Source organism: Eucalyptus grandis, chromosome 4, assembly GCF_016545825.1.
Source record: "Eucalyptus grandis isolate ANBG69807.140 chromosome 4, ASM1654582v1, whole genome shotgun sequence".
In the NCBI taxonomy this organism is placed as follows: Eukaryota; Viridiplantae; Streptophyta; class Magnoliopsida; order Myrtales; family Myrtaceae; genus Eucalyptus; species Eucalyptus grandis.
Genome location: NC_052615.1, coordinates 30,492,440 through 30,510,652, shown reverse-complemented (window position 1 = coordinate 30,510,652; position 18,213 = coordinate 30,492,440). Strand labels below are relative to the sequence as shown.

The window sequence follows — 18,213 nt, the reverse complement described above, 5'->3', positions numbered from 1 at the left end:
TACTATTGTTTCATGAAAAATGAATTGTTGATGCCTAAATTTGTGCTCCAAGATCATTCTACATACTTTCAAAACAGTTTGGAACTTGTTTTCCTACCAAAAATATTTCAAGCCGAGTTCATGCATTTTGACTTGTCTAGGCATTTAGTACAATTTCTAAAATGGCATTGTTCCTACGTGATCTTTTTAAAAAAAGAAATAGAAAATAATAATAAGTAGAAGTAAAGTGAAAAAATAATAATAAGTAAAAGTAAAGTGAAAAATAGGACAGGGCTCATTAGAAAATCGAGGAAGAAACGGGCTGACTGAGCGTGAATGGCACAGAGAACAGAACATTCGTTGGAGTGTGTAGGCAGCTTGAAAGCACATTAAAAAAAAAGATCAGAAAAGAAGAGAGGAAACACAAGGAAAGAAAACAGACAGGATTTGGAAATTAACAAGCATTGGGCAACCCACAAAACATAGCAAAAGTCAAGGGATAAGAAGAGACCTGAGCATGAGCTGAGACTAAACGTTGAGAGAAGCAGAGGTATAGCAGCGGATGGGGGCGTTGCTTGGCGTATGGAAGAGAGAAAACGGAGGATAAGAGGCATGGGCAGGACAAAAGAGCAGGGAGTGAAGAGAGCGCTCAAAGGCCCTCGGCACACCGAACCCGTTCAGTATGAAAGGAGGGGCATTCGCTTCAGACGGGGCAGACCCTCGACCAGTCACGTTCATCACCAAGTCCACTACACACGGCCACCACACAACCACCATCAACCACCGCACAGCCACGTTCCACCACTTGCTGCCATTCACCATCCCTGATTAACACACCTGCAGCCTCGACAAGCATCCAGTCCAGTCTCTACCGCCGATACCCTGGTTTCCTTGCAAATTCCAGTAACTATTACGGAGGTCTTGCCATCCTCAGTCCTCCAGTCCTCCTCGTCGTCGCCGCAAACCGCGGTCGCCGTCGATTTCCGTATCAGTCGTTGTTGCTCTGTTTTGTTCTGTTTCTCGGCCGGGTGCGGTTGAATTGATTCGCTTTCGCTTGAAGCTCCGTCGCCGACACCCATCAGCACAGGCGGCATGTCTGGAACCTCCCGAGTTGGATTGACCCACAATTTCAGAGAAAAAAGTCCCTCTCCAGCAAGGCGAGTTCGAATCGTCCGTTGTACCCTGCTCCGCTCTGTTCTTTGGCCGAGGAAATCCGAAGAGAGTAAAATTTGTCGGAAACTTATCCGAAGGAATCGACCTATTCGTAGAAAATTATTAAGGGTCCAGTCACTGATTTGTGTTCTCATACTGGTCCTGGCATAGCAGATAAACCAGGTAATTTCACCCTCCCCTGTTCGGCCCTGCCTTGTCGAGATACAAGGCCAAGATGCGCTCATATTAACCATGCGTAAACCACGGAAAATACGAAGTTTTGCTCGATGATTCATGATCATATCGTTGTTTCAGTGTCATTTTAAGTCGAAAAATTCACTTCGAAATCGTGACTAGAGTCAATGTTCTCAATGCACATAAACGGTTTGTTGAAATGTTTGCAAGAGCCTTCAAAGTTCATGCGTCCTGAGCAGATCCACGTAGGGCCATTACTGGTACACGACTGACCAGCATGGACTATTCGTACAGCCTACTTGGAGAGGTTGGTTCGAGTGTGTGGTTGATCATTCTCCAAGACGTTTGTTGCATTTTTTTTTTTTTGGGTCAATAACTCGTTTGAAGGTACATGTTGTGTACTTTCATTCGGGTCGAGTGTATTTTGCTTAAAGTCTTTATTGTATTAGTTTTAAGGGCGTGAATTTGGGTAGTTCATGGGTCTGGCTGATCTGAGTTCAAACCTAGGCTTGCCACAATAGCCGACCTGTCATTTTGACGGGAATTTTAAGCACAATTTGGGAGTGTCAAAACTTGGCATGGGGGAGATTTAAGTATTCAAAGTTAGGAAAATTATATTTAAATGTCAAAATCATAGTAAAATGGAATAGTTAAGTGCTAATGATGAGAAAAGTAATCAAAAATACTAACGTGACGATTTTCCGATGAGAGAAGTGCAAAACAACGTCGATTTTTTGATATGACGATTTGCACGTTGACGTGACTAGATAAATGTAAAACGACATCCTTTTGTTGCTATCGTGAATAAATAATTAATATAAAATTAATTAAATTAAATTTAAAATAAAATTAAAAAAAGGGAGAAAGAAGATGAATAGTTGGAGGCGGCTAAGGGCTCTAGGGCCTGGCAACCCTAGCTAACCATCTCCCAACCGTCGTTGATCCTTCCCAGAGATGGCGGGAGTTGAGGGCTAAGTCCTCACTCGCCTCCAACTATTCATCTTCTTCATTCCTTTTCTTTTTCTTTTTTTTTTTTTTTTAAATTTCGTTTTGCATTTAATTTAATTAAGTTTTATATTAAAATTCAAATCCGCACCAAAGCAATATCGTTTTTGCATTTATTTGTTGAGTCAGTTTTTTGGCGAATTACGTAGGCAAGCAAAATTAATAAAAAATTGCCATATAAGATTTTCGACGGGGTTCACCGGAGGTGATACTAAAGTCTCATTTTTTTTTTTATAAAAAAAAGTGACACTTAAATGTCACTTTCCTAACTTTTGGCCTTTAAGTGTCATTTTGTTCCAAGTTTTGACATTTGAATTGTTCTTTCGTCCACGATTTGATGAGTTTGTGATATGTTAGTAAGTTTTATTTTTTTGCACTCTTGGTGTGTAGTTCTAGGGATTGGTGCTTTATCTCTGAGGTCGAGATTAAAGCCCTTGAATATGTTTCGAGGAAATTGGTCTAAGCAGTCTAATGCACACCAATCGATCAGCTTGGTTAATGTGATATTAAATTCATGTTCTGAGTTGGTCCATGTTCATGCAAATTAAGCACATATTGATTAATGAATTAAATATATTTTTCAAAAAGAAAATTAAAAATGTCTTAAATTAGGCCAAAATTTATATTTTTTGGAATTTTCCTAATTTTCTAATGTCATTCTCCTAATTTATCTCTAAACTTGTCTTCTCAGTCGGGAGGTTGCAACACGAATGGTTTAAAAATTATTTTCCTAAAAATGATCCTTTATACCACTTTAAAAAATGAATTAATGAAAAATATATTAATTATACACAAAAATGCTTAAACATAAATTGTTGCCAATAATGAAAATATTTTTTATTAACTAATTATTTCAAGCGATACAAGCGATTACTTTCAAAGAAATATTTCTCAAATCATTTAGTTTTTTTTCGAAATCAATGGGGCCTAAAATTCATCAACTCAATGAATTAACGTCTCTCCAGTGAGATTCTTCATTCATTTTCTCTTCAATGTCAGAATTTGTCTCAGTCCTCTCTCTCAAATTCATTCTCTAATCGTCCATCTTCTCGTGTTAGTGACGCTGATTTGAGATAAATACTTAATAAGCTCATAAGCTGTCAACAAACACATTAAGAATGCTTAGTCAATGAAGAAACACTTAGTCATATAACATGTAGCAACCTCCCTTTTACCTTATAGCGGGGGATATTGCTTGAATCCTTAATGTTTTGATGACAGGATAACCTCAGCAAGCAATCGAATGTTTGACCTTCCACGTTAGGGCTGCCCTATCTATTAGGTAATCTTGATGGACTGACAAGACTACCTTCTTGTTTAACGTGTTGATACTCGCACGTTCGATATATCTCAAATTCCCACCCATATATTTTTCTTCAAGGGCAGAAGATAGTAAAGGAATGTGTAGTAGGGAGTCCCGCCCTTCAGGAGTTCTTTCCCCTATCATTTAATTTTTGAATTTTTTAAGGACCTGTCAAAGTCCAAATGATATAACGAGTGTCTACCAGCCAATATTTTAGCATGCAAGCACGGCAGGTGTCCTACTTAATGCATTTCCTTGCGCTAACCACCATCATGTCAATCTTTTCTTATTTATCCATGACCCCTTTTCATCCAAGATAAAGAGTCGCCTACACACTGAAAATACCAAATTTAGTCTTGTCCATTAATTGAGACATAGAGCACTCTTGGTAATAATTTTGTTCCCGGAAACAAATTATAATCAGAAATGATTATTTTTTATTCTGTTCTCGGGAATTGATTATGAGTAAAAGAACACATTTGGTAACTGTACAAAATTTCTGATTGTGGAATAGAATTGCATTTGATATCGTGTTTATTGATTCTATTTCAAATCAATTTATTTTAATTTTTAAATAATTTTTATAATTTTATAATTTCTTTTTTTTTTTTTCCTTTTTCCTTTTCTTTTTCTTTTTTTCTCTTATTATAATTCTTCTTCAGGCTAGTCGTTGGCCCTCGTTAGCTCGGCCTCGCTGGGCGAGGTTTGGAGATCGGCGGCGGGCGGCGACGGGCAACGGCGATCGGCGGCAGCAGTGGCGGCGAACGGCGGCGGGCGTGAGATGGCGTTGATGAAGAAACAGAAAAGAGAAGAAGAAGAGTTTTAATTCTCAATTTTGAGCCTGAACCAAGAAGCAACTTTTTATTATTATTATTATTGATTATCGTCCCAAATTGATTCGTGAACACATTTGTTCCTCTAATAAAAATTTTACCAAACACGATTCTTATCCTAAATTGATTTTGAGAACAAAAAATCAGAATTGAGCACTGTTTCATAGTGGCTAACAGGCTATCAATTCCTCGGGCTAACTCCATATATTGGATTATCACACTTTGGGTGAGTGGTGAGCACTCATGATTGGACATATTAGAGATATCAAAAGATATTTAGGATATTTCTAACGAGGGAAAGTAGGGAACTGGCTCCAGAACCACAAGAACAGTCAACCATGGCAGGTAAGTCATTTATTATAAACTTCAACGACAACGACCGATGACCAACGACCAAGTTTGACGTACTTGCTGATGTTTTCTCTGTTACCTGTTTTCTGTTCTTTTTTTTCTGGGTAGGTAGACAAAAATGATGTTTTTCTCACCTATAAAAATGCAATCAACATGCCTCCGCAGAAGAGCCACCACCCTCCAAACCTCTGGAAAAGAAAAACAGAGGGACATGTTCAAGCTCTTCATCAAATGGACACGTACTAGTCGCTTCCACTACTCTTGATGAATCATCGCGACCGGTTCGATACGATGTATTTCAATATAAATGCTAACCCTTTTGTTTTGTTCCCCTTCTTGTGTTAATTTTTGTAGGATTGCAGGTGTTATTAGTGTGAATAAGGGGATTAGATTTGAGATATGCAAACAGCTAGCTTCAAATAGAGTCTTTATGGGATAAGTACGTCAGAAATGCAAAAAGTTGTATATGACGCTCACTTTGGTATCAAAAGTTTATTTTAGATCACTTAAATGCTAAAACTATTAAAAAATAATTATTTAGTGCCAACACCGATCTAATTAGCCGGAAATCAAATATGTCACTTTTTATTTATTTATTAATTAATTTTTAAAACCGACGAGACTTGCTGGAGAGTACAATCAACATTCAAATAACAAAATGACATCGTTTGGATCTTTCTCTGAAGTAAAATCCCTAAATCTCTAAATTGAAAAATCGATTGAGAGAGAGGGTAGAAGGCGAGCAAGTGGGCATACTAGCAATGAGCAATGGTAGGAGCGGTGACTAGAACTCATTGGCCATGGGCTTCCTCCTCGTCTTCTTTTTCAAAGAACAACACTAGCATCACTCCACCTCTATTTCGTCTGACATTGTCAACAAGCCTAAGCTCTTGTCCTCCTCCTCTTTCTTCTTCCCCCTTTAGAGGGACCCACTCTGGCCGCCTCTTGAGTAGAGCCCAATCCACCATCTCCATTTGCACTCTCTTCCTCTCCCTTACCCTCCTCGTTTTCGCTCTCTCCATCTTCAACCCCACTTCTTCCTCCTCCTCCTTTGCCCTCACCTCCTATTCTTCTTACTACTTCTTGCCTGAGTAACAACCTTAGCCTCTCCTCGCTTGAAACAACTGCACGCTTCCATTGTTCTAGTTGTTACCCATATTCTTTTGGCGAGCCAAGCCCCAAACGACAGCTCCAAGCATAAGTTCTACACGAGATGGGTACCCTATACGGGAGGGGCGTGTGTGTGATGAACAATCTTCTCGTCACTCACATGGTCGAGCAACTACGATAGTGGTCGAGCGGCGGCAACCAAGTGGTGGTGCGTGAGCGAACTACAATCAATGTCGAGTGAAGATCGCGGATGAAGAACCCTAATTTCAATTCACGTATGATGGAAAAACGACATTGTTTCTTAAGGAGAAAGGAAAACAACGTCATTTACAACATTCCTTTCCCATGTCAACTTCTTCTTCTTCTTTTTTAATACAAAATTCACATAACCAATTTGGTTGGAATCTCTTACAGGTGATAATCGTTTTTTCTCCGATTTGGCACTTAAGTGATTTGGCGGAAACTTTTGATACCAAAGTGAGTACCGTACACAACTTTTGGCACTTTTAATGTATTTTCCCCAGTCTTTGTTGTATTAACTGCTAGGGATGTGAATAGAGGAAATGAGGCTATCGAGAAGCTTGCGAGCATTGGGATTTCCAATGTGGTCTTTCACCGCTTCACATGGTCAATGGGACCAGTGTCAATTCGCCGGCGGAATTCAGGAAACTCGATATTTTGGTAAAATCTATTCATAGGTCATTTGTTAATGTAATGCTTCAAATAGATTGAGAAAAGGGCCATAAAAGAACAATGACGTTGCAGGTGAATAATGCAGGCATAACCGGAGCTACAGTCATGAAAAAAGACATGGTTGTGAATGCAGACGATGCGAGTTTTCTCAAATCGGCAATACTACTGTGCAATACATTTCTCACACCATTTTTTATTGAGGCGATTTATAGAACACACAGAGCATTAAAGCGTATCTCACGCAGCTTTTTCATTTTTCCTCGCTACTAGCATTGTGCACATTTGCCCACATTCTTTGTGGCATATTATTTGGGGCGTCCATTTTTTTTTTTTGGGCCCCCTTTGCTCCCTTTTAATTGTCGATATTAAGAAGCTTAAACTGGTTAATACGATCGCTTTTTTCATGTAATCTTATTGCAGCTGAAAGGTCCGCAAGCCAAATCGATGAAAGAGTTCATTGAGGAGACGTATGAATCAGCAGAAAAGTGCTTGAGGACTAACTACCATGGAATTAAACAAGTAACTGCTGCTCTTCTACCTCTTCAACAATCGAATTCGGCAAGAGTAGTCAATGTCTCCTCTAACCTTGGCCAGATTCAGGTATGCACTTAATTGGTGTCATATGCAAATTAATTTTCATGTTTTTGATCGAGAAAAACCATACATACTCAACTTATTGTATCATCTTGTTTCATCCAATGACGAAATTCTGAAAATAAGTAGATTGACTAAAACTCATGGGGATAAGTATACTATCAGTGCTAAAACTGGTGTACGGTACTCATTTCGGTGCCAAAAGTTTCTGTTGGATCACTTAAGTGCCAAATCAGATAAAAAAATAATTACTTTGGTGCCATCGGTAAAAGATTTCGGCCAGATTAATTACGTGACTTTTATATTTTAGAAAAAAAAGTTGCGGTGGCTTTAAAACGATGTCGTTTTTCCATTATACATGGACATCATCATAGAAATGATGCCGTATAGCTCATATGGGGATTGAAATTAGGGTTTGAGCTGCTCGGCCACTGTCGTTTGCCTGCCATCGCTCGGCCACCGTCACTCGGCCACCATTGTAGTTACTCGATTAGGTGAGCAAGGAGAGACTGAGATTGTTGCTCAAGCAAGAAGTGGTAGGAAGAATAGGAGGCGAGGGTAGAGGAGGAGTGAGGAAGAAGAGGGGTTGAAGGTGTCGTTGGTGCCCTTTTGTTGCTGGTGCCACTGCTGGTGCGTTGCTGGTGTTGCTGCTAGTGCCGCTGCTGGTGTTGGTCTTCGAGGAAGAAGAAGACGACATGCCTTCTCTCTCTCTCTCTCTCTCTCTCTCTCTCTCTCAATTTGGGGATTTAGGGACAGACGCTAAATGGCGTCGTTTTATTGTTTGAATACTGATTGTACTCTCCAAAAATTAATATAAAGTGCCATGTCAGATTTTTTGGCCAATTTTATCGGCGTTGGCACTGAAATGATCATTTTTTTAATTTGTTGGCACTTAAGTGATCCAAAATAAATTTTTGGCACCAAAGTGAACGCCGTACATAAGTTTTGGCACTAATAGTGTACTTACCCCGAAACTCATGATGTGAAAGAAAGATCAGATGAGTGAGGCAGGTTTGAAATACCAGACACAAGGACTATAAAATAACCAACAGTTTATAAGGTTGGTTGATGTTTAACGACTTCCCAATTATAGGCATAACAAATCGAATAATCCAGGAATGCTCGTAGATTCCTCTAAGTTATTAGTCAATTACATAGTCCAATTACATAGTCTCTCATGACAAGATTTGTTCATTTTATCCTTCTTGAAATTAGTGCATCCATCGATAAGCTCACGGGAGAGAAAGTGGATGGTTTGGTGGAGAGATTTCTGAAGGATATGAAGGACAAGTTGGAAAGCAGAGACTGGCCTATTGTCTTATATGCTTACCTCGTCTCGAAGGCAACTCTCAATGCTTACACAAGAGTTTTGGCAAAGAAATATCGTGGAATCGCCATCAATGCCGTGAACCCTGGCTTCGTCAAGACCGACCTAAACCGCAACATGGGGTTTTTGCCTATCGAGGAAGGCAGGAGAGGTCCCGTTACAGTGGCTCTATTGCCAAAAGATGGGCCTTCCGGCGCATTCTTTGATCGTACTCTAGTATCGACCTTTTGATCCAGATTTGGCTTGGTAGTGCGGAGAGGCCATGTCCGTTTAAACCCTAAAACTACGTTCTTCTGTATTTTTCCTTCTGTTCATTGGTAGGAGTTTCTAAACCACATTATAGTTGTCTTAATAAGATTGGAGAGAGTGAAGTTGTCGAAGAGAGGAATGATTTAGCACTATAAAATACGATATGATTCTATTTAATCTATTTAAGCTGTCATTTTACTAAGCTATGAAATGATAATTTTTTCTCGAAATGGAATTCTACAGTCTGGAAACCAATTTAATCACTGATCTGGTGGTCTAGAAAGGAAATTCTGATGAAAACAGAACAAGATTTGAGTTGTCGGTCTGAATTACGTAATTAGTTTGCTCCAAGTGATGCAACTCAGGTCAACTTCCATGTCGAATGCAATGTTTCATATAAATCCGAGCTTTCCATGTACATGCTATTTTCTAGGTCATGCCATCGGCTGTGAGTGAGCATCAAACCTACGAATAAGCTCATGTACTTTTCATCGTACTACAGAAACGGACTTTAATCACACAATTCTTTCTTTCTCATAATTCTTATCTTGATGTTTTGAGTGCATCTGATGGACATTCGAGTGCATACCCAGACAACGCACTTCTCAAATCTCATGTCACTCTCTTTTTTACTAGTATCCCTCTCTCAAGGTTGATCCTTAACATTGTTCGCCGTGTCCGCAGCCATGTCAGCCTATTTTGTTGTCACGTAGTCTGCGTCGTAGCCACGACGGCCTAATTCTGCACAGATTGCACAACTAATATGGTAACTAGAGGTGACCCATTTTGTACCAATATTTTTCACAAATGGGTCGGATGTGGGTTGTGAAGTTGTAATGGGCCATAACCCACATTTGACCCATTTTAAGTTCAGTTTTATATGGGTCGAAAATGGGTCACACGTTCTGACCCATTTTCAACTCATTTTTAAAACCTATAAAACATGGACAGCCCTTTGACCTTCACCTTCGCCGCTCACCTTGGAGCCGCCTCCACCACTCGCCGCCGCGGCTCGCCTCTGAGTTGCCTCCGCTGCAGCTCGCCTCTGAGTTGCCTCCGCCGCTCCCTAGAAGGTCGCTGATGACCGGCGAGGCTCGAGCTTGCCGGCGTCGGGCGGGGCCTTGGCCTCGTCAAATCGGCGAGATCGAGCCTCGCCCGATGTCGGCGAGCTCAAGTCTCGACCGACGCCAATAAGCTCGAGCCTCGTCGGCGTTGGGTGGGGCCTCGGCCTCACCAGATTTGGTGAGATCAAGCCTCGCCCGATGCCGATGAGCTCGAGCCTCGCCTAACGCTGGCAAGCTCGAGCCTTGCCCAACGTCGGCGAGCTAGCGAGGCTTGGCCTCGCCGACGACTGGCGTCAGGCAAGGCCTCGGCCTCACTAGATCGATGAGATTGAGCCTTGCCCGACGTCGGCAAGCTCGAGTCTTGCCAGATCCGGCGAGGCTCAACCTCGCCGATGACTGGTGAGGCTCGAGACTCGTCGGATCTAGCGAGGCTCGAGCTCGCCAGTGTCAGGCGGGGCCTTAGCCTTGCCGAATTGGCGAGATTGAGCCCTGCCTGACACTAGCGAGCTCAATCTCGCCTGTGGCCGGTCGCCGGCCGTCATCGTGACCAGCGGCCAACCGAAGAAGAAGAAGAAAAAAAAGAAAAATAATTATTAAAATTAAGAATGATATTTTAAAAAATGAAAATAAGTAAAAAAATATATTTAAAAAATAAAATTTCGATTTTTAAAAATATTTTAAAAAGAATTATAAATTTTTTCCCTTAAATTTGTATTGCATAAAGATCGTTAAAAAAATTGTATTGCATAAAAATATTTTAACAATAAGTAGGTTTTAGCAATACGGATCGGGTCGGATATAGGTCAGGTACGAGTCAGGTCGGATATGGATCACTAGATTTACAGTATAAGAATATGGGTCAAAACGGGTTAAATGGGTCAAATATGGGTTGACCCATTTTCGATTCGCCCCATACCCAACCCGACCCATCCATTTGCCACCCCTAATGGTAACACACAACAACCATGTAAGCACCCACATCAGCTTGTTGTCGCTTGCACATGCTAGCCGGTTCTCTCATCAAACACCAAAATGGCTCACTAATCCACCATTCATTTTCAAATCTTTTCATCAAACTCTAGTTGATTTCTCCTAAGTCACCTTGATTTTAAGATGTTAACAAGATATTATAATATTAATTATAGCCAATCAGGGATACATAATTAGAGAGATATATGCATAATTTTTAAGAGATATGCAAAATTAAAGGAAATATCTTCATGATCTTTAACGTCTTCTCAAAATCAAGTTGACTTGACTTTGAAGTCAATTGGAGTTTGGAGAACAGACATAAAAGACCCTCTCACAAGATTGCCAAAGCAATAACAAGTAAATATGACTGCTTATATGGCTTTTTTGTATTATTGTGGCTACGGTGGAAAATATGCATTAACAAGTAGAAAATTATTTAAAAAGTCATAAATCTATTAATCTTAAATTTGTTGATTGTGTCAACTGAGTTTTAAACATTTTCACATTTTGCTAATTGAGTCTATTACACCAATTTTGGTAAAAAAAAAAAATTGCTAGGGTGAATGCTGGCTGCCCTATGTGGCATGATCGACATTAACATGGACAATTTTTTACAATATTTTAATATTTATTTGAAATTTTTATTAATTTTTTTCTTTTTCCCTTTTTTTCTTGCCAACCTATTTTCTTTCTATTTTTATTTTTGAAAGAAAGTAAAATAGAAATGAAATAGAATTCAAAAGAATTAGAGTTTGGAATCATATTCCTTTCTAAAATTTTATTAATTATAGAAATTATATCCCTCACTTGGGTTGGCGAGGGCAAACCCTTGCCCAATTTGACGAAGGCCTACGTTGCTAGCCAAGGCCTAGTGTACCTAGCTTGAGGCTGGTGGGTCACCGGTTATTGACAAGGCCTAACGATGGCTAGCAGAGGGAAAAGGGAAAAAATGAAAAGAAAATAGAAAAAAAAAATAAAAGAAGAGAAAAGAAAAGAAAAAGTAAAGAAGGAAAAGAGAGAGAAAAAAAAGAAAACTAGCTTACAAACTAAAATCACCAAATTTAGTCTCGTCCGTTAATCGAGACCCAGCAACATCACTAATCCAGATTTTAAATTGTCGCGCTTTGGTTGTGTACGTATGATTGGACAAAGAAGGGCAAATGACAAGAAATAGATAGCCACTCGTCCGCTAGGTAGACACAAGATAAATTAAAACCTCGCCCTCATATCTTATTACCAGATAATTTATAATATTGAAGAGATAGCATTGACTTGCTCTATAATACTCTTATCACTCCAAAGGCTGATTTTTGCCATTTACTCCTTCGAAGGATGTCATCACCGCTTAGATAAGAATGACGAGGATAGTTACGTCATAACGGCCGCCAACCAACGACCACGCATAAACCTGCGACGTACTGGCTGACGTTTTCTCTGTTTCCTGTTTTATTATTTTATTTTATTTTATTTTATTTTATTTTATTTTATTTTTTTTTTTTCTGGCTAGATGGACCAAAAATGATGTTTATTACCACCTATAAATACGGAATCAGCAAGCCACAGGAGAAGAGCCACCACCCTCCAAAACCTTTGGAAAAGAAAAACAGAGGGAGATCTTAACATTTCAGGCTCTTCATCAAATGGACAGGTACTACTCGCTTCCGCTACTTCTTGATGAATCATCGTGACCAGTTCAATATGATATATTTCAGCGTAAATGCTAACCCTTCTATTTTGTTCTCGTTTTTCTTTAATTTTCATAGGATCGCAGTCGTTACTGGTGCGAATAAAGGGATCGGATTTGAGATATCCAAGCAACTAGCTTCAAATGGAGTCTTTGTTGTATTAACCGCTAGAGATGTGACTAGAGGAAATGAGGCTATCGAGAAGCTCACAAGCATTGGGATCTCCAATGTGGTCTTTTATCCGCTTGACGTGGTCAACGGGACCAGCATCAATTCGCTGGCGGAATTCGTCAAGGCTCAATTCGGGAAACTCGATATTTTGGTAAAATGTATTCATAGGTCACTTGCTAATGTTATGCTTCAAATAGATTGAGAAAAGAGCCATAAAAGAACAATGACGTTGCAGGTGAATAATGCAGGCATAACCGGGGCTACAGGCATGAAAAAAGACATGGTTATGAATGCAAATGATGTGAGTTTTCTCAAATCGGCAATACTACTGTGCAATACATTTCTCACACAATTTTTTATTGAGGCGATTTATAGAGAACACAGAGCGTTAAAGCGTATCTCACGTAGCTTTTTCATTTTTCCTAGCTACTAGCTTTATACACATTTGCCCACCATTCCCTGTGGCATATTATTTGGGGCATCCTCTTCTTCTTTTTTTCCCCTTTTCTCTGTTTTAATTATCGATATTAAGAAGCTTAAACTGGTTAATACAATCTTCTTGTTTCATGTAATCTTATTGCAGCTGAAAGGTCCGCAGGCCAAATTGATGAAAGAGTTCATTGAGGAGACGTATGAATCAGCAGAAAAGTGTTTGAGGACTAACTACTATGGAATCAAACAAGTAACTGCTGCTCTTCTACCCCTTCTTCAACAATCGAATTCGGCAAAAGTAGTTAATGTCTCCTCTGACCTTGGCCAGCTTCAGGTATGTACTTAATTGGTGTCATAAGCATATGAATTTTCATGTTGTTGATCGAGAAACGTACATAATCAATTTATTGTATCATCTTGTTTCATCCAATGACAAAATTCTGAAAATAAGGAGATTGATTGAAACTCATGACGTGAAAGAAAATATCTGATAAGTGAGGCAGATTTGAAGTATCAAACACGAGGAATATAAAATAACTAACATTTTATAAGGTTGGTTGATGTTTAACGACTTCCCAATTATAGGCATAACAAATCGAATAATCCAGGAATGCTCGTTAATTCCTCTAAGTTATTAGTCAATTTTGCATAGCTCCTCACGACAAGATTTGTTCTTTTTATCCTTCTTGAAATTAGTACATCCCCAGCGAGAATATCAAAAAGGAGCTCAATGACATCGATAGCCTCACGGAAGAGAAAGTGGATGGTTTGGTGGAGAGATTTCTGAAGGATATGAAGGAGGACAAGCTGGAAACCGGAGGCTGGCCTATTGTCTTATCCAGTTACCTCGTCTCGAAGGCAACTCTCAATGCTTACACAAGAGTTTTGGCAAAGAAATATCGTGGAATCGCCATCAATGCCGTGAACCCCGGCTTCGTCAAGACCGACCTAAACCGCAACACAGGTTTTTTGCCTGTCGAGGAAGGCGCCAGGGGTCCCGTTACAGTGGCTCTATTGCCAAAAGATGGACCTTCCGGCACATTCTTCGATCGTACGGTAGTATCGACCTTTTGATCCAGATTTGGCTTAGTGGTTCGGAGAGGCCATGTCCATTTAAACCCTAAAACTATGTTCTTTTGTATTTTTCCTTCTATTCACTGGTAGGAGTTTCTAAACCACATTATAGTTGTCTTACTAAGATTGGAGAGAGTGAAGTTGTCGAAGAGTGGAATGATTTGGCACTATAAAATACGACGTGATTCTATTTAATCTATTTAATCTATTTAATCAATCATTCTTATTAAGGTATGGAATGATCATTTGTTCTCGAAATGGAATTCTACAGTCTGGAAACCGATTTAATCACTGATCTAGTGGTCTGGAAAGGCAATTCCGATGAAAACAGAACAAGATTTTGAGTTGTCCGTCTGAATTACGTAATTAATTTGTTCCGGGTGGTGCAACTCAGGTCAACTTCCATGTCGAATACAATGTTTCATATAAATCTGAGCTTTCCGTGTACTTATTATTTCCTAGGACATGCCATCGGCTGCGAGTGAGCATCAAACCTATGAATTGTTGGAGAAATCTTTCTGGAATATTTTGAAGCTGACAAAACGTTTCCATCAGTCTGATCTGAAGATTTGCATACTCTACTATTAAAGTCTGAAGACCTCCGGACTGTCAGACTCAAGACTCAAAGTCTATTCTCATTGACAGTTTGTAGTTTGTCAAAGAAGGTCTATCTAGGACTGTGTGTTTCGTTAAGGATTTGATCTTATTGATTGACGAAGATCTCTTGGCTGGATATGACATAACGGATTCCTTTATTCGAATCAAGATTGATTAAAGATCCGATGATTGGCGAAGTATTCTTAGAAGGTTCTACTTATGGAAACCGAGATCCTGATTGTATGGGCGAGCAGGATTGATGGGCTATCGACATGTTCCTTTAGTAGCTCGAATGATCTTCCTAATTGATTCTGTCCAACGGGAAGATTGGAAGAATTCATTTGGTAAGTGTCAACGGGTATGATGGCACAAAGGAGTATATAAGGAAAACGTTCCAGTTGTTCGACAAGGTGCACGATAGAAGAATTCCAAAGTCTGAAACTCTTTGATTCTTAGTCAATTCATTTACTGAGCGAAATCTTGTACGCAAAAGAGAGTCTATATTTTGAGATACCTTGAGGAAGTGTGGTAGAGTATCTACACTGTGGAATTAAGGGAAAGCATTGCTGTAACATCTCTTTTGTTCATAGTGAAATCCAGCCGGTGGGCTGTCAGTGCAAAAGAGTGGACGTAGGCTTGGAATAAGCCGAACCACTATAAACTTTGTGTTCAATTTTCTCTTCCCTACTCTCTGTTTACTTTGATCATAGTTCGTTTTGTTAACTAAAGGAGAGCTTCATTTCTATTGTTTGCCTAGTATTGCTTTCATATCTCGAGAAATTATTTTTACACCTATTTACCCCCCTCTAGGTGCTTATACTAGCTATATCAATTGGTATCAGAGCCTGTGTACTCATTTTGTTTGAAGTGTTTTACTTCAGAGTTAAAGATCCATGGCTAGTATGCTAGCTCCAGGGCTGGTGGAAGGGCAAAGCAATACCATACCACCTTACTTTGATGGAAAGGATTACAACATCTGGAAAAACAAGATGAAAGCGTTTCTACGATCAAAGGATCCTCTGGAATGAGACATTGTAGAAAAAGGAATCACTCCTAAAGCTGCATCTGTCTCAGAGAGAGGAAAAGAAACTGTTGAGTCAAGTGAAATGACTCAGGAAGAGATAATCAAGAGACAAGCTCTTGATGCAAAAGCAATTTATTCTTTATATTGTGCTTTGTCACCTACTGAATATAACAGAATATCTTCTTGTGTTACAGCAAAAGAAGTCTGGGATAGATTACATATCACTTATGAAAGAACTGATCGAGTGAAAGAGACCAGAATCAACATTCTCCTCGGTCAATATGAAGCCTTCAAAATGAAATCAGAAGAATCTATAACTGACATGTTTAGTCGTTTTACAGAAATCGTGAATGGTCTTGAAAATCAAGGTCAACCAATTTCTGATCCCATGAAAGTAAACAAGCTCTTTGCGTGGACTCTCCAAGGATTGGAATCACATAAAGACCTCAATAAGAGAGACACAAAGAATCATGCCACTATCTGTCGATGAGTTGGTTGGAACTCTTCAGTCTTATGAAGTGGAACGAATCAATAAAGACGAAGATCCTAAAGGTAAGAATCCATTGCATTAAATCCAATGATGATTCTGATTTCACAGATTCTGAAGACGATATGGACGATGATGAGCTTGCTCTCATGATAAGAAGATTCAGAAAGCTGAACAGAAAAGGAAGAAGATTCAATCCAAAGAAACAGAGTTTTCAAAAGCAACAGACTAAGTCTGTTGAGGATGATGAATCAAACAAAGATATAGTCTACTTTGAATGTAAGAAAAATGGACATATCAGACCCAACTGTCCTCTTCTGAGGAAGAAGAAAGGAAAAGCTGAAAAGTATCGAAATGCTCTTAAAGCATAAACCCGGGTGATACGAGTGTGAAGAAAGTGATGATGATTATGCCAATATATGTCGATGGCACAATTGGATTCAGAATCAAACTCCGAGACATACTCGGATTCGGGAGTGAATTTGAGGTAAGTAACTTTAAAATCCCTGTTAAAGTTTTTAAATACATTGATGAGCTGTGTTTTAGTCTTAAGACTTCTCTTAAAAGGATTTCCGAACTTAAAAAAGAAAACTTTGCACTAAAACAACAGGAAAATGTTTTGAAAGAAAAGTTGAAATGTTTAGACATGAATGTTTCTACTCTTAAAGAAAGTGAAGAAAATCTTTTAAAAGAAAATGAATTTTTAAAAAATGACATATCAAATATTTCAAAAAGATTTTCAATAGGATCTGAGAAACTTGAGAAAATTCTTTCAGCACAAAGACTTTATTTCAATAAATCTAGTTTGGGAATGACTGTGGAAACCATTCCTCTAATTAATTTTCCTAAAATGAAGGAAAAAATTAAGCAAAGACCCACAAGAGATGCTTACAAAAATCATTTCAATAAGGTTTTTGTAAAACCAGTAGGTCGAAATGCTCTCAGATGTTCAAAGTGCAATAGTGCAGATCATTTTGAAAAGGAATATCCTATGGTTTGGAAACCTGTTAAGAAAGTATGAGCAAAAACCGCATATCATACTAATACCAATGGACCCAAGAAAATATGGGTACCAAAGAAAGCTTGAGTTTTTTTTTTTAATGCAAGTCACTATCAAGAAAAAGGTAAAATGGTTCTTGGATAGTGGATGCTCAAGATATATGACAGGAGATTCAAATTGCTTCATAAAGCTCGTTCAAGTAAATGGTGGAAAAGTTTCATTTGGAGGAAACAGCAAATGAAGAATTGTGGGGTTTGGAACTATAAAGATTGGAAACCTCACAATAAGCAATGTTTCCCTAGTGGAAGGACTCAACTACAATCTGCGATCGGCCATCGTGTGATACTAGTTTCAAAATCAACTTTCAAGAGGGAATATGTTCAGGAACCAGTAAAGATTCTACTCAGTCATTCATGGGCCGAAGACATGGAAATATCTACCTCTTGGATGTGAAACCAGATGAATCGCAATGTCTAATCTCAATTCAAGATGAAGCGAGCTTATGGCACAGAAAACTTGGGCACATCAATATAAAGCAGATAGCCAAAATTTCAGCAAAGAAGCTTGTTCGTGATCTACCCAAATTATCATACCAAAAGTCTAATCTATGTACACCATGCGTATTGGGAAAGCAAGTAAGAAATTCCTTTAAACAATAAATCAAGTTTCCACTAATCGTGTACTGCAGCTTCTGCATATGGATCTCTTCGGACCAACCAGAACTCAGAGCATTGGAGGTAAGAAATATTGCCTAGTAATTGTGGATGACTACTCACGATTTACTTGGGTATATTTCCTGGCAAGTAAGTCTGAAACCTTCTCTTACTTTGAAAAGTTTGCTAAAAAGGTTCAAAATGAAAAAAAGGGTATGTTATCTCGAGTATAAGAACAGACCATGGAGCTGAATTTGAAAATC

The 18,213-nt window shown here is 39.0% G+C and overlaps 2 protein-coding genes across 2 annotated transcripts; both read left to right on the top strand.

Moving 5' to 3' along the window:
- Positions 1–6,731: 6,731 nt before the first annotated feature.
- Positions 6,732–8,872, top strand: LOC104443126 ((+)-neomenthol dehydrogenase-like). Its single transcript, XM_039311189.1, has 2 exons — positions 6,732–7,221; positions 8,431–8,872. Exons 1-2 carry the CDS (start codon positions 7,193–7,195, stop codon positions 8,771–8,773), a joined length of 372 nt encoding a protein of 123 aa, XP_039167123.1. The 5' UTR covers positions 6,732–7,192; the 3' UTR covers positions 8,774–8,872.
- A 3,525-nt stretch (positions 8,873–12,397) lies between these two features.
- LOC104441776 (salutaridine reductase) lies at positions 12,398–14,388 on the top strand. The gene is made up of 5 exons (XM_010054999.3): positions 12,398–12,475; positions 12,591–12,834; positions 12,919–12,984; positions 13,267–13,449; positions 13,812–14,388. The coding sequence occupies exons 1-5, from the start codon at positions 12,468–12,470 to the stop codon at positions 14,187–14,189; spliced, it is 879 nt and encodes a 292-aa protein (XP_010053301.1). The 5' UTR covers positions 12,398–12,467; the 3' UTR covers positions 14,190–14,388.
- Positions 14,389–18,213: the final 3,825 nt, after the last annotated feature.

Excerpts from the sequence above, each read along its gene's own strand:
- LOC104443126 (XM_039311189.1), top strand. The coding sequence starts at position 7,193 with ATGTCTCCTCTAACCTTGGCCAGATTCAG. Across the intron at positions 7,222-8,430 it reads CTAACCTTGGCCAGATTCAG|TGCATCCATCGATAAGCTCA; the intron begins GTATGCACTTAA and ends TCTTGAAATTAG.
- LOC104441776 (XM_010054999.3), top strand. Across the intron at positions 12,835-12,918 it reads TCGGGAAACTCGATATTTTG|GTGAATAATGCAGGCATAAC; the intron begins GTAAAATGTATT and ends ATGACGTTGCAG. Across the intron at positions 13,450-13,811 it reads CTGACCTTGGCCAGCTTCAG|TACATCCCCAGCGAGAATAT; the intron begins GTATGTACTTAA and ends TCTTGAAATTAG.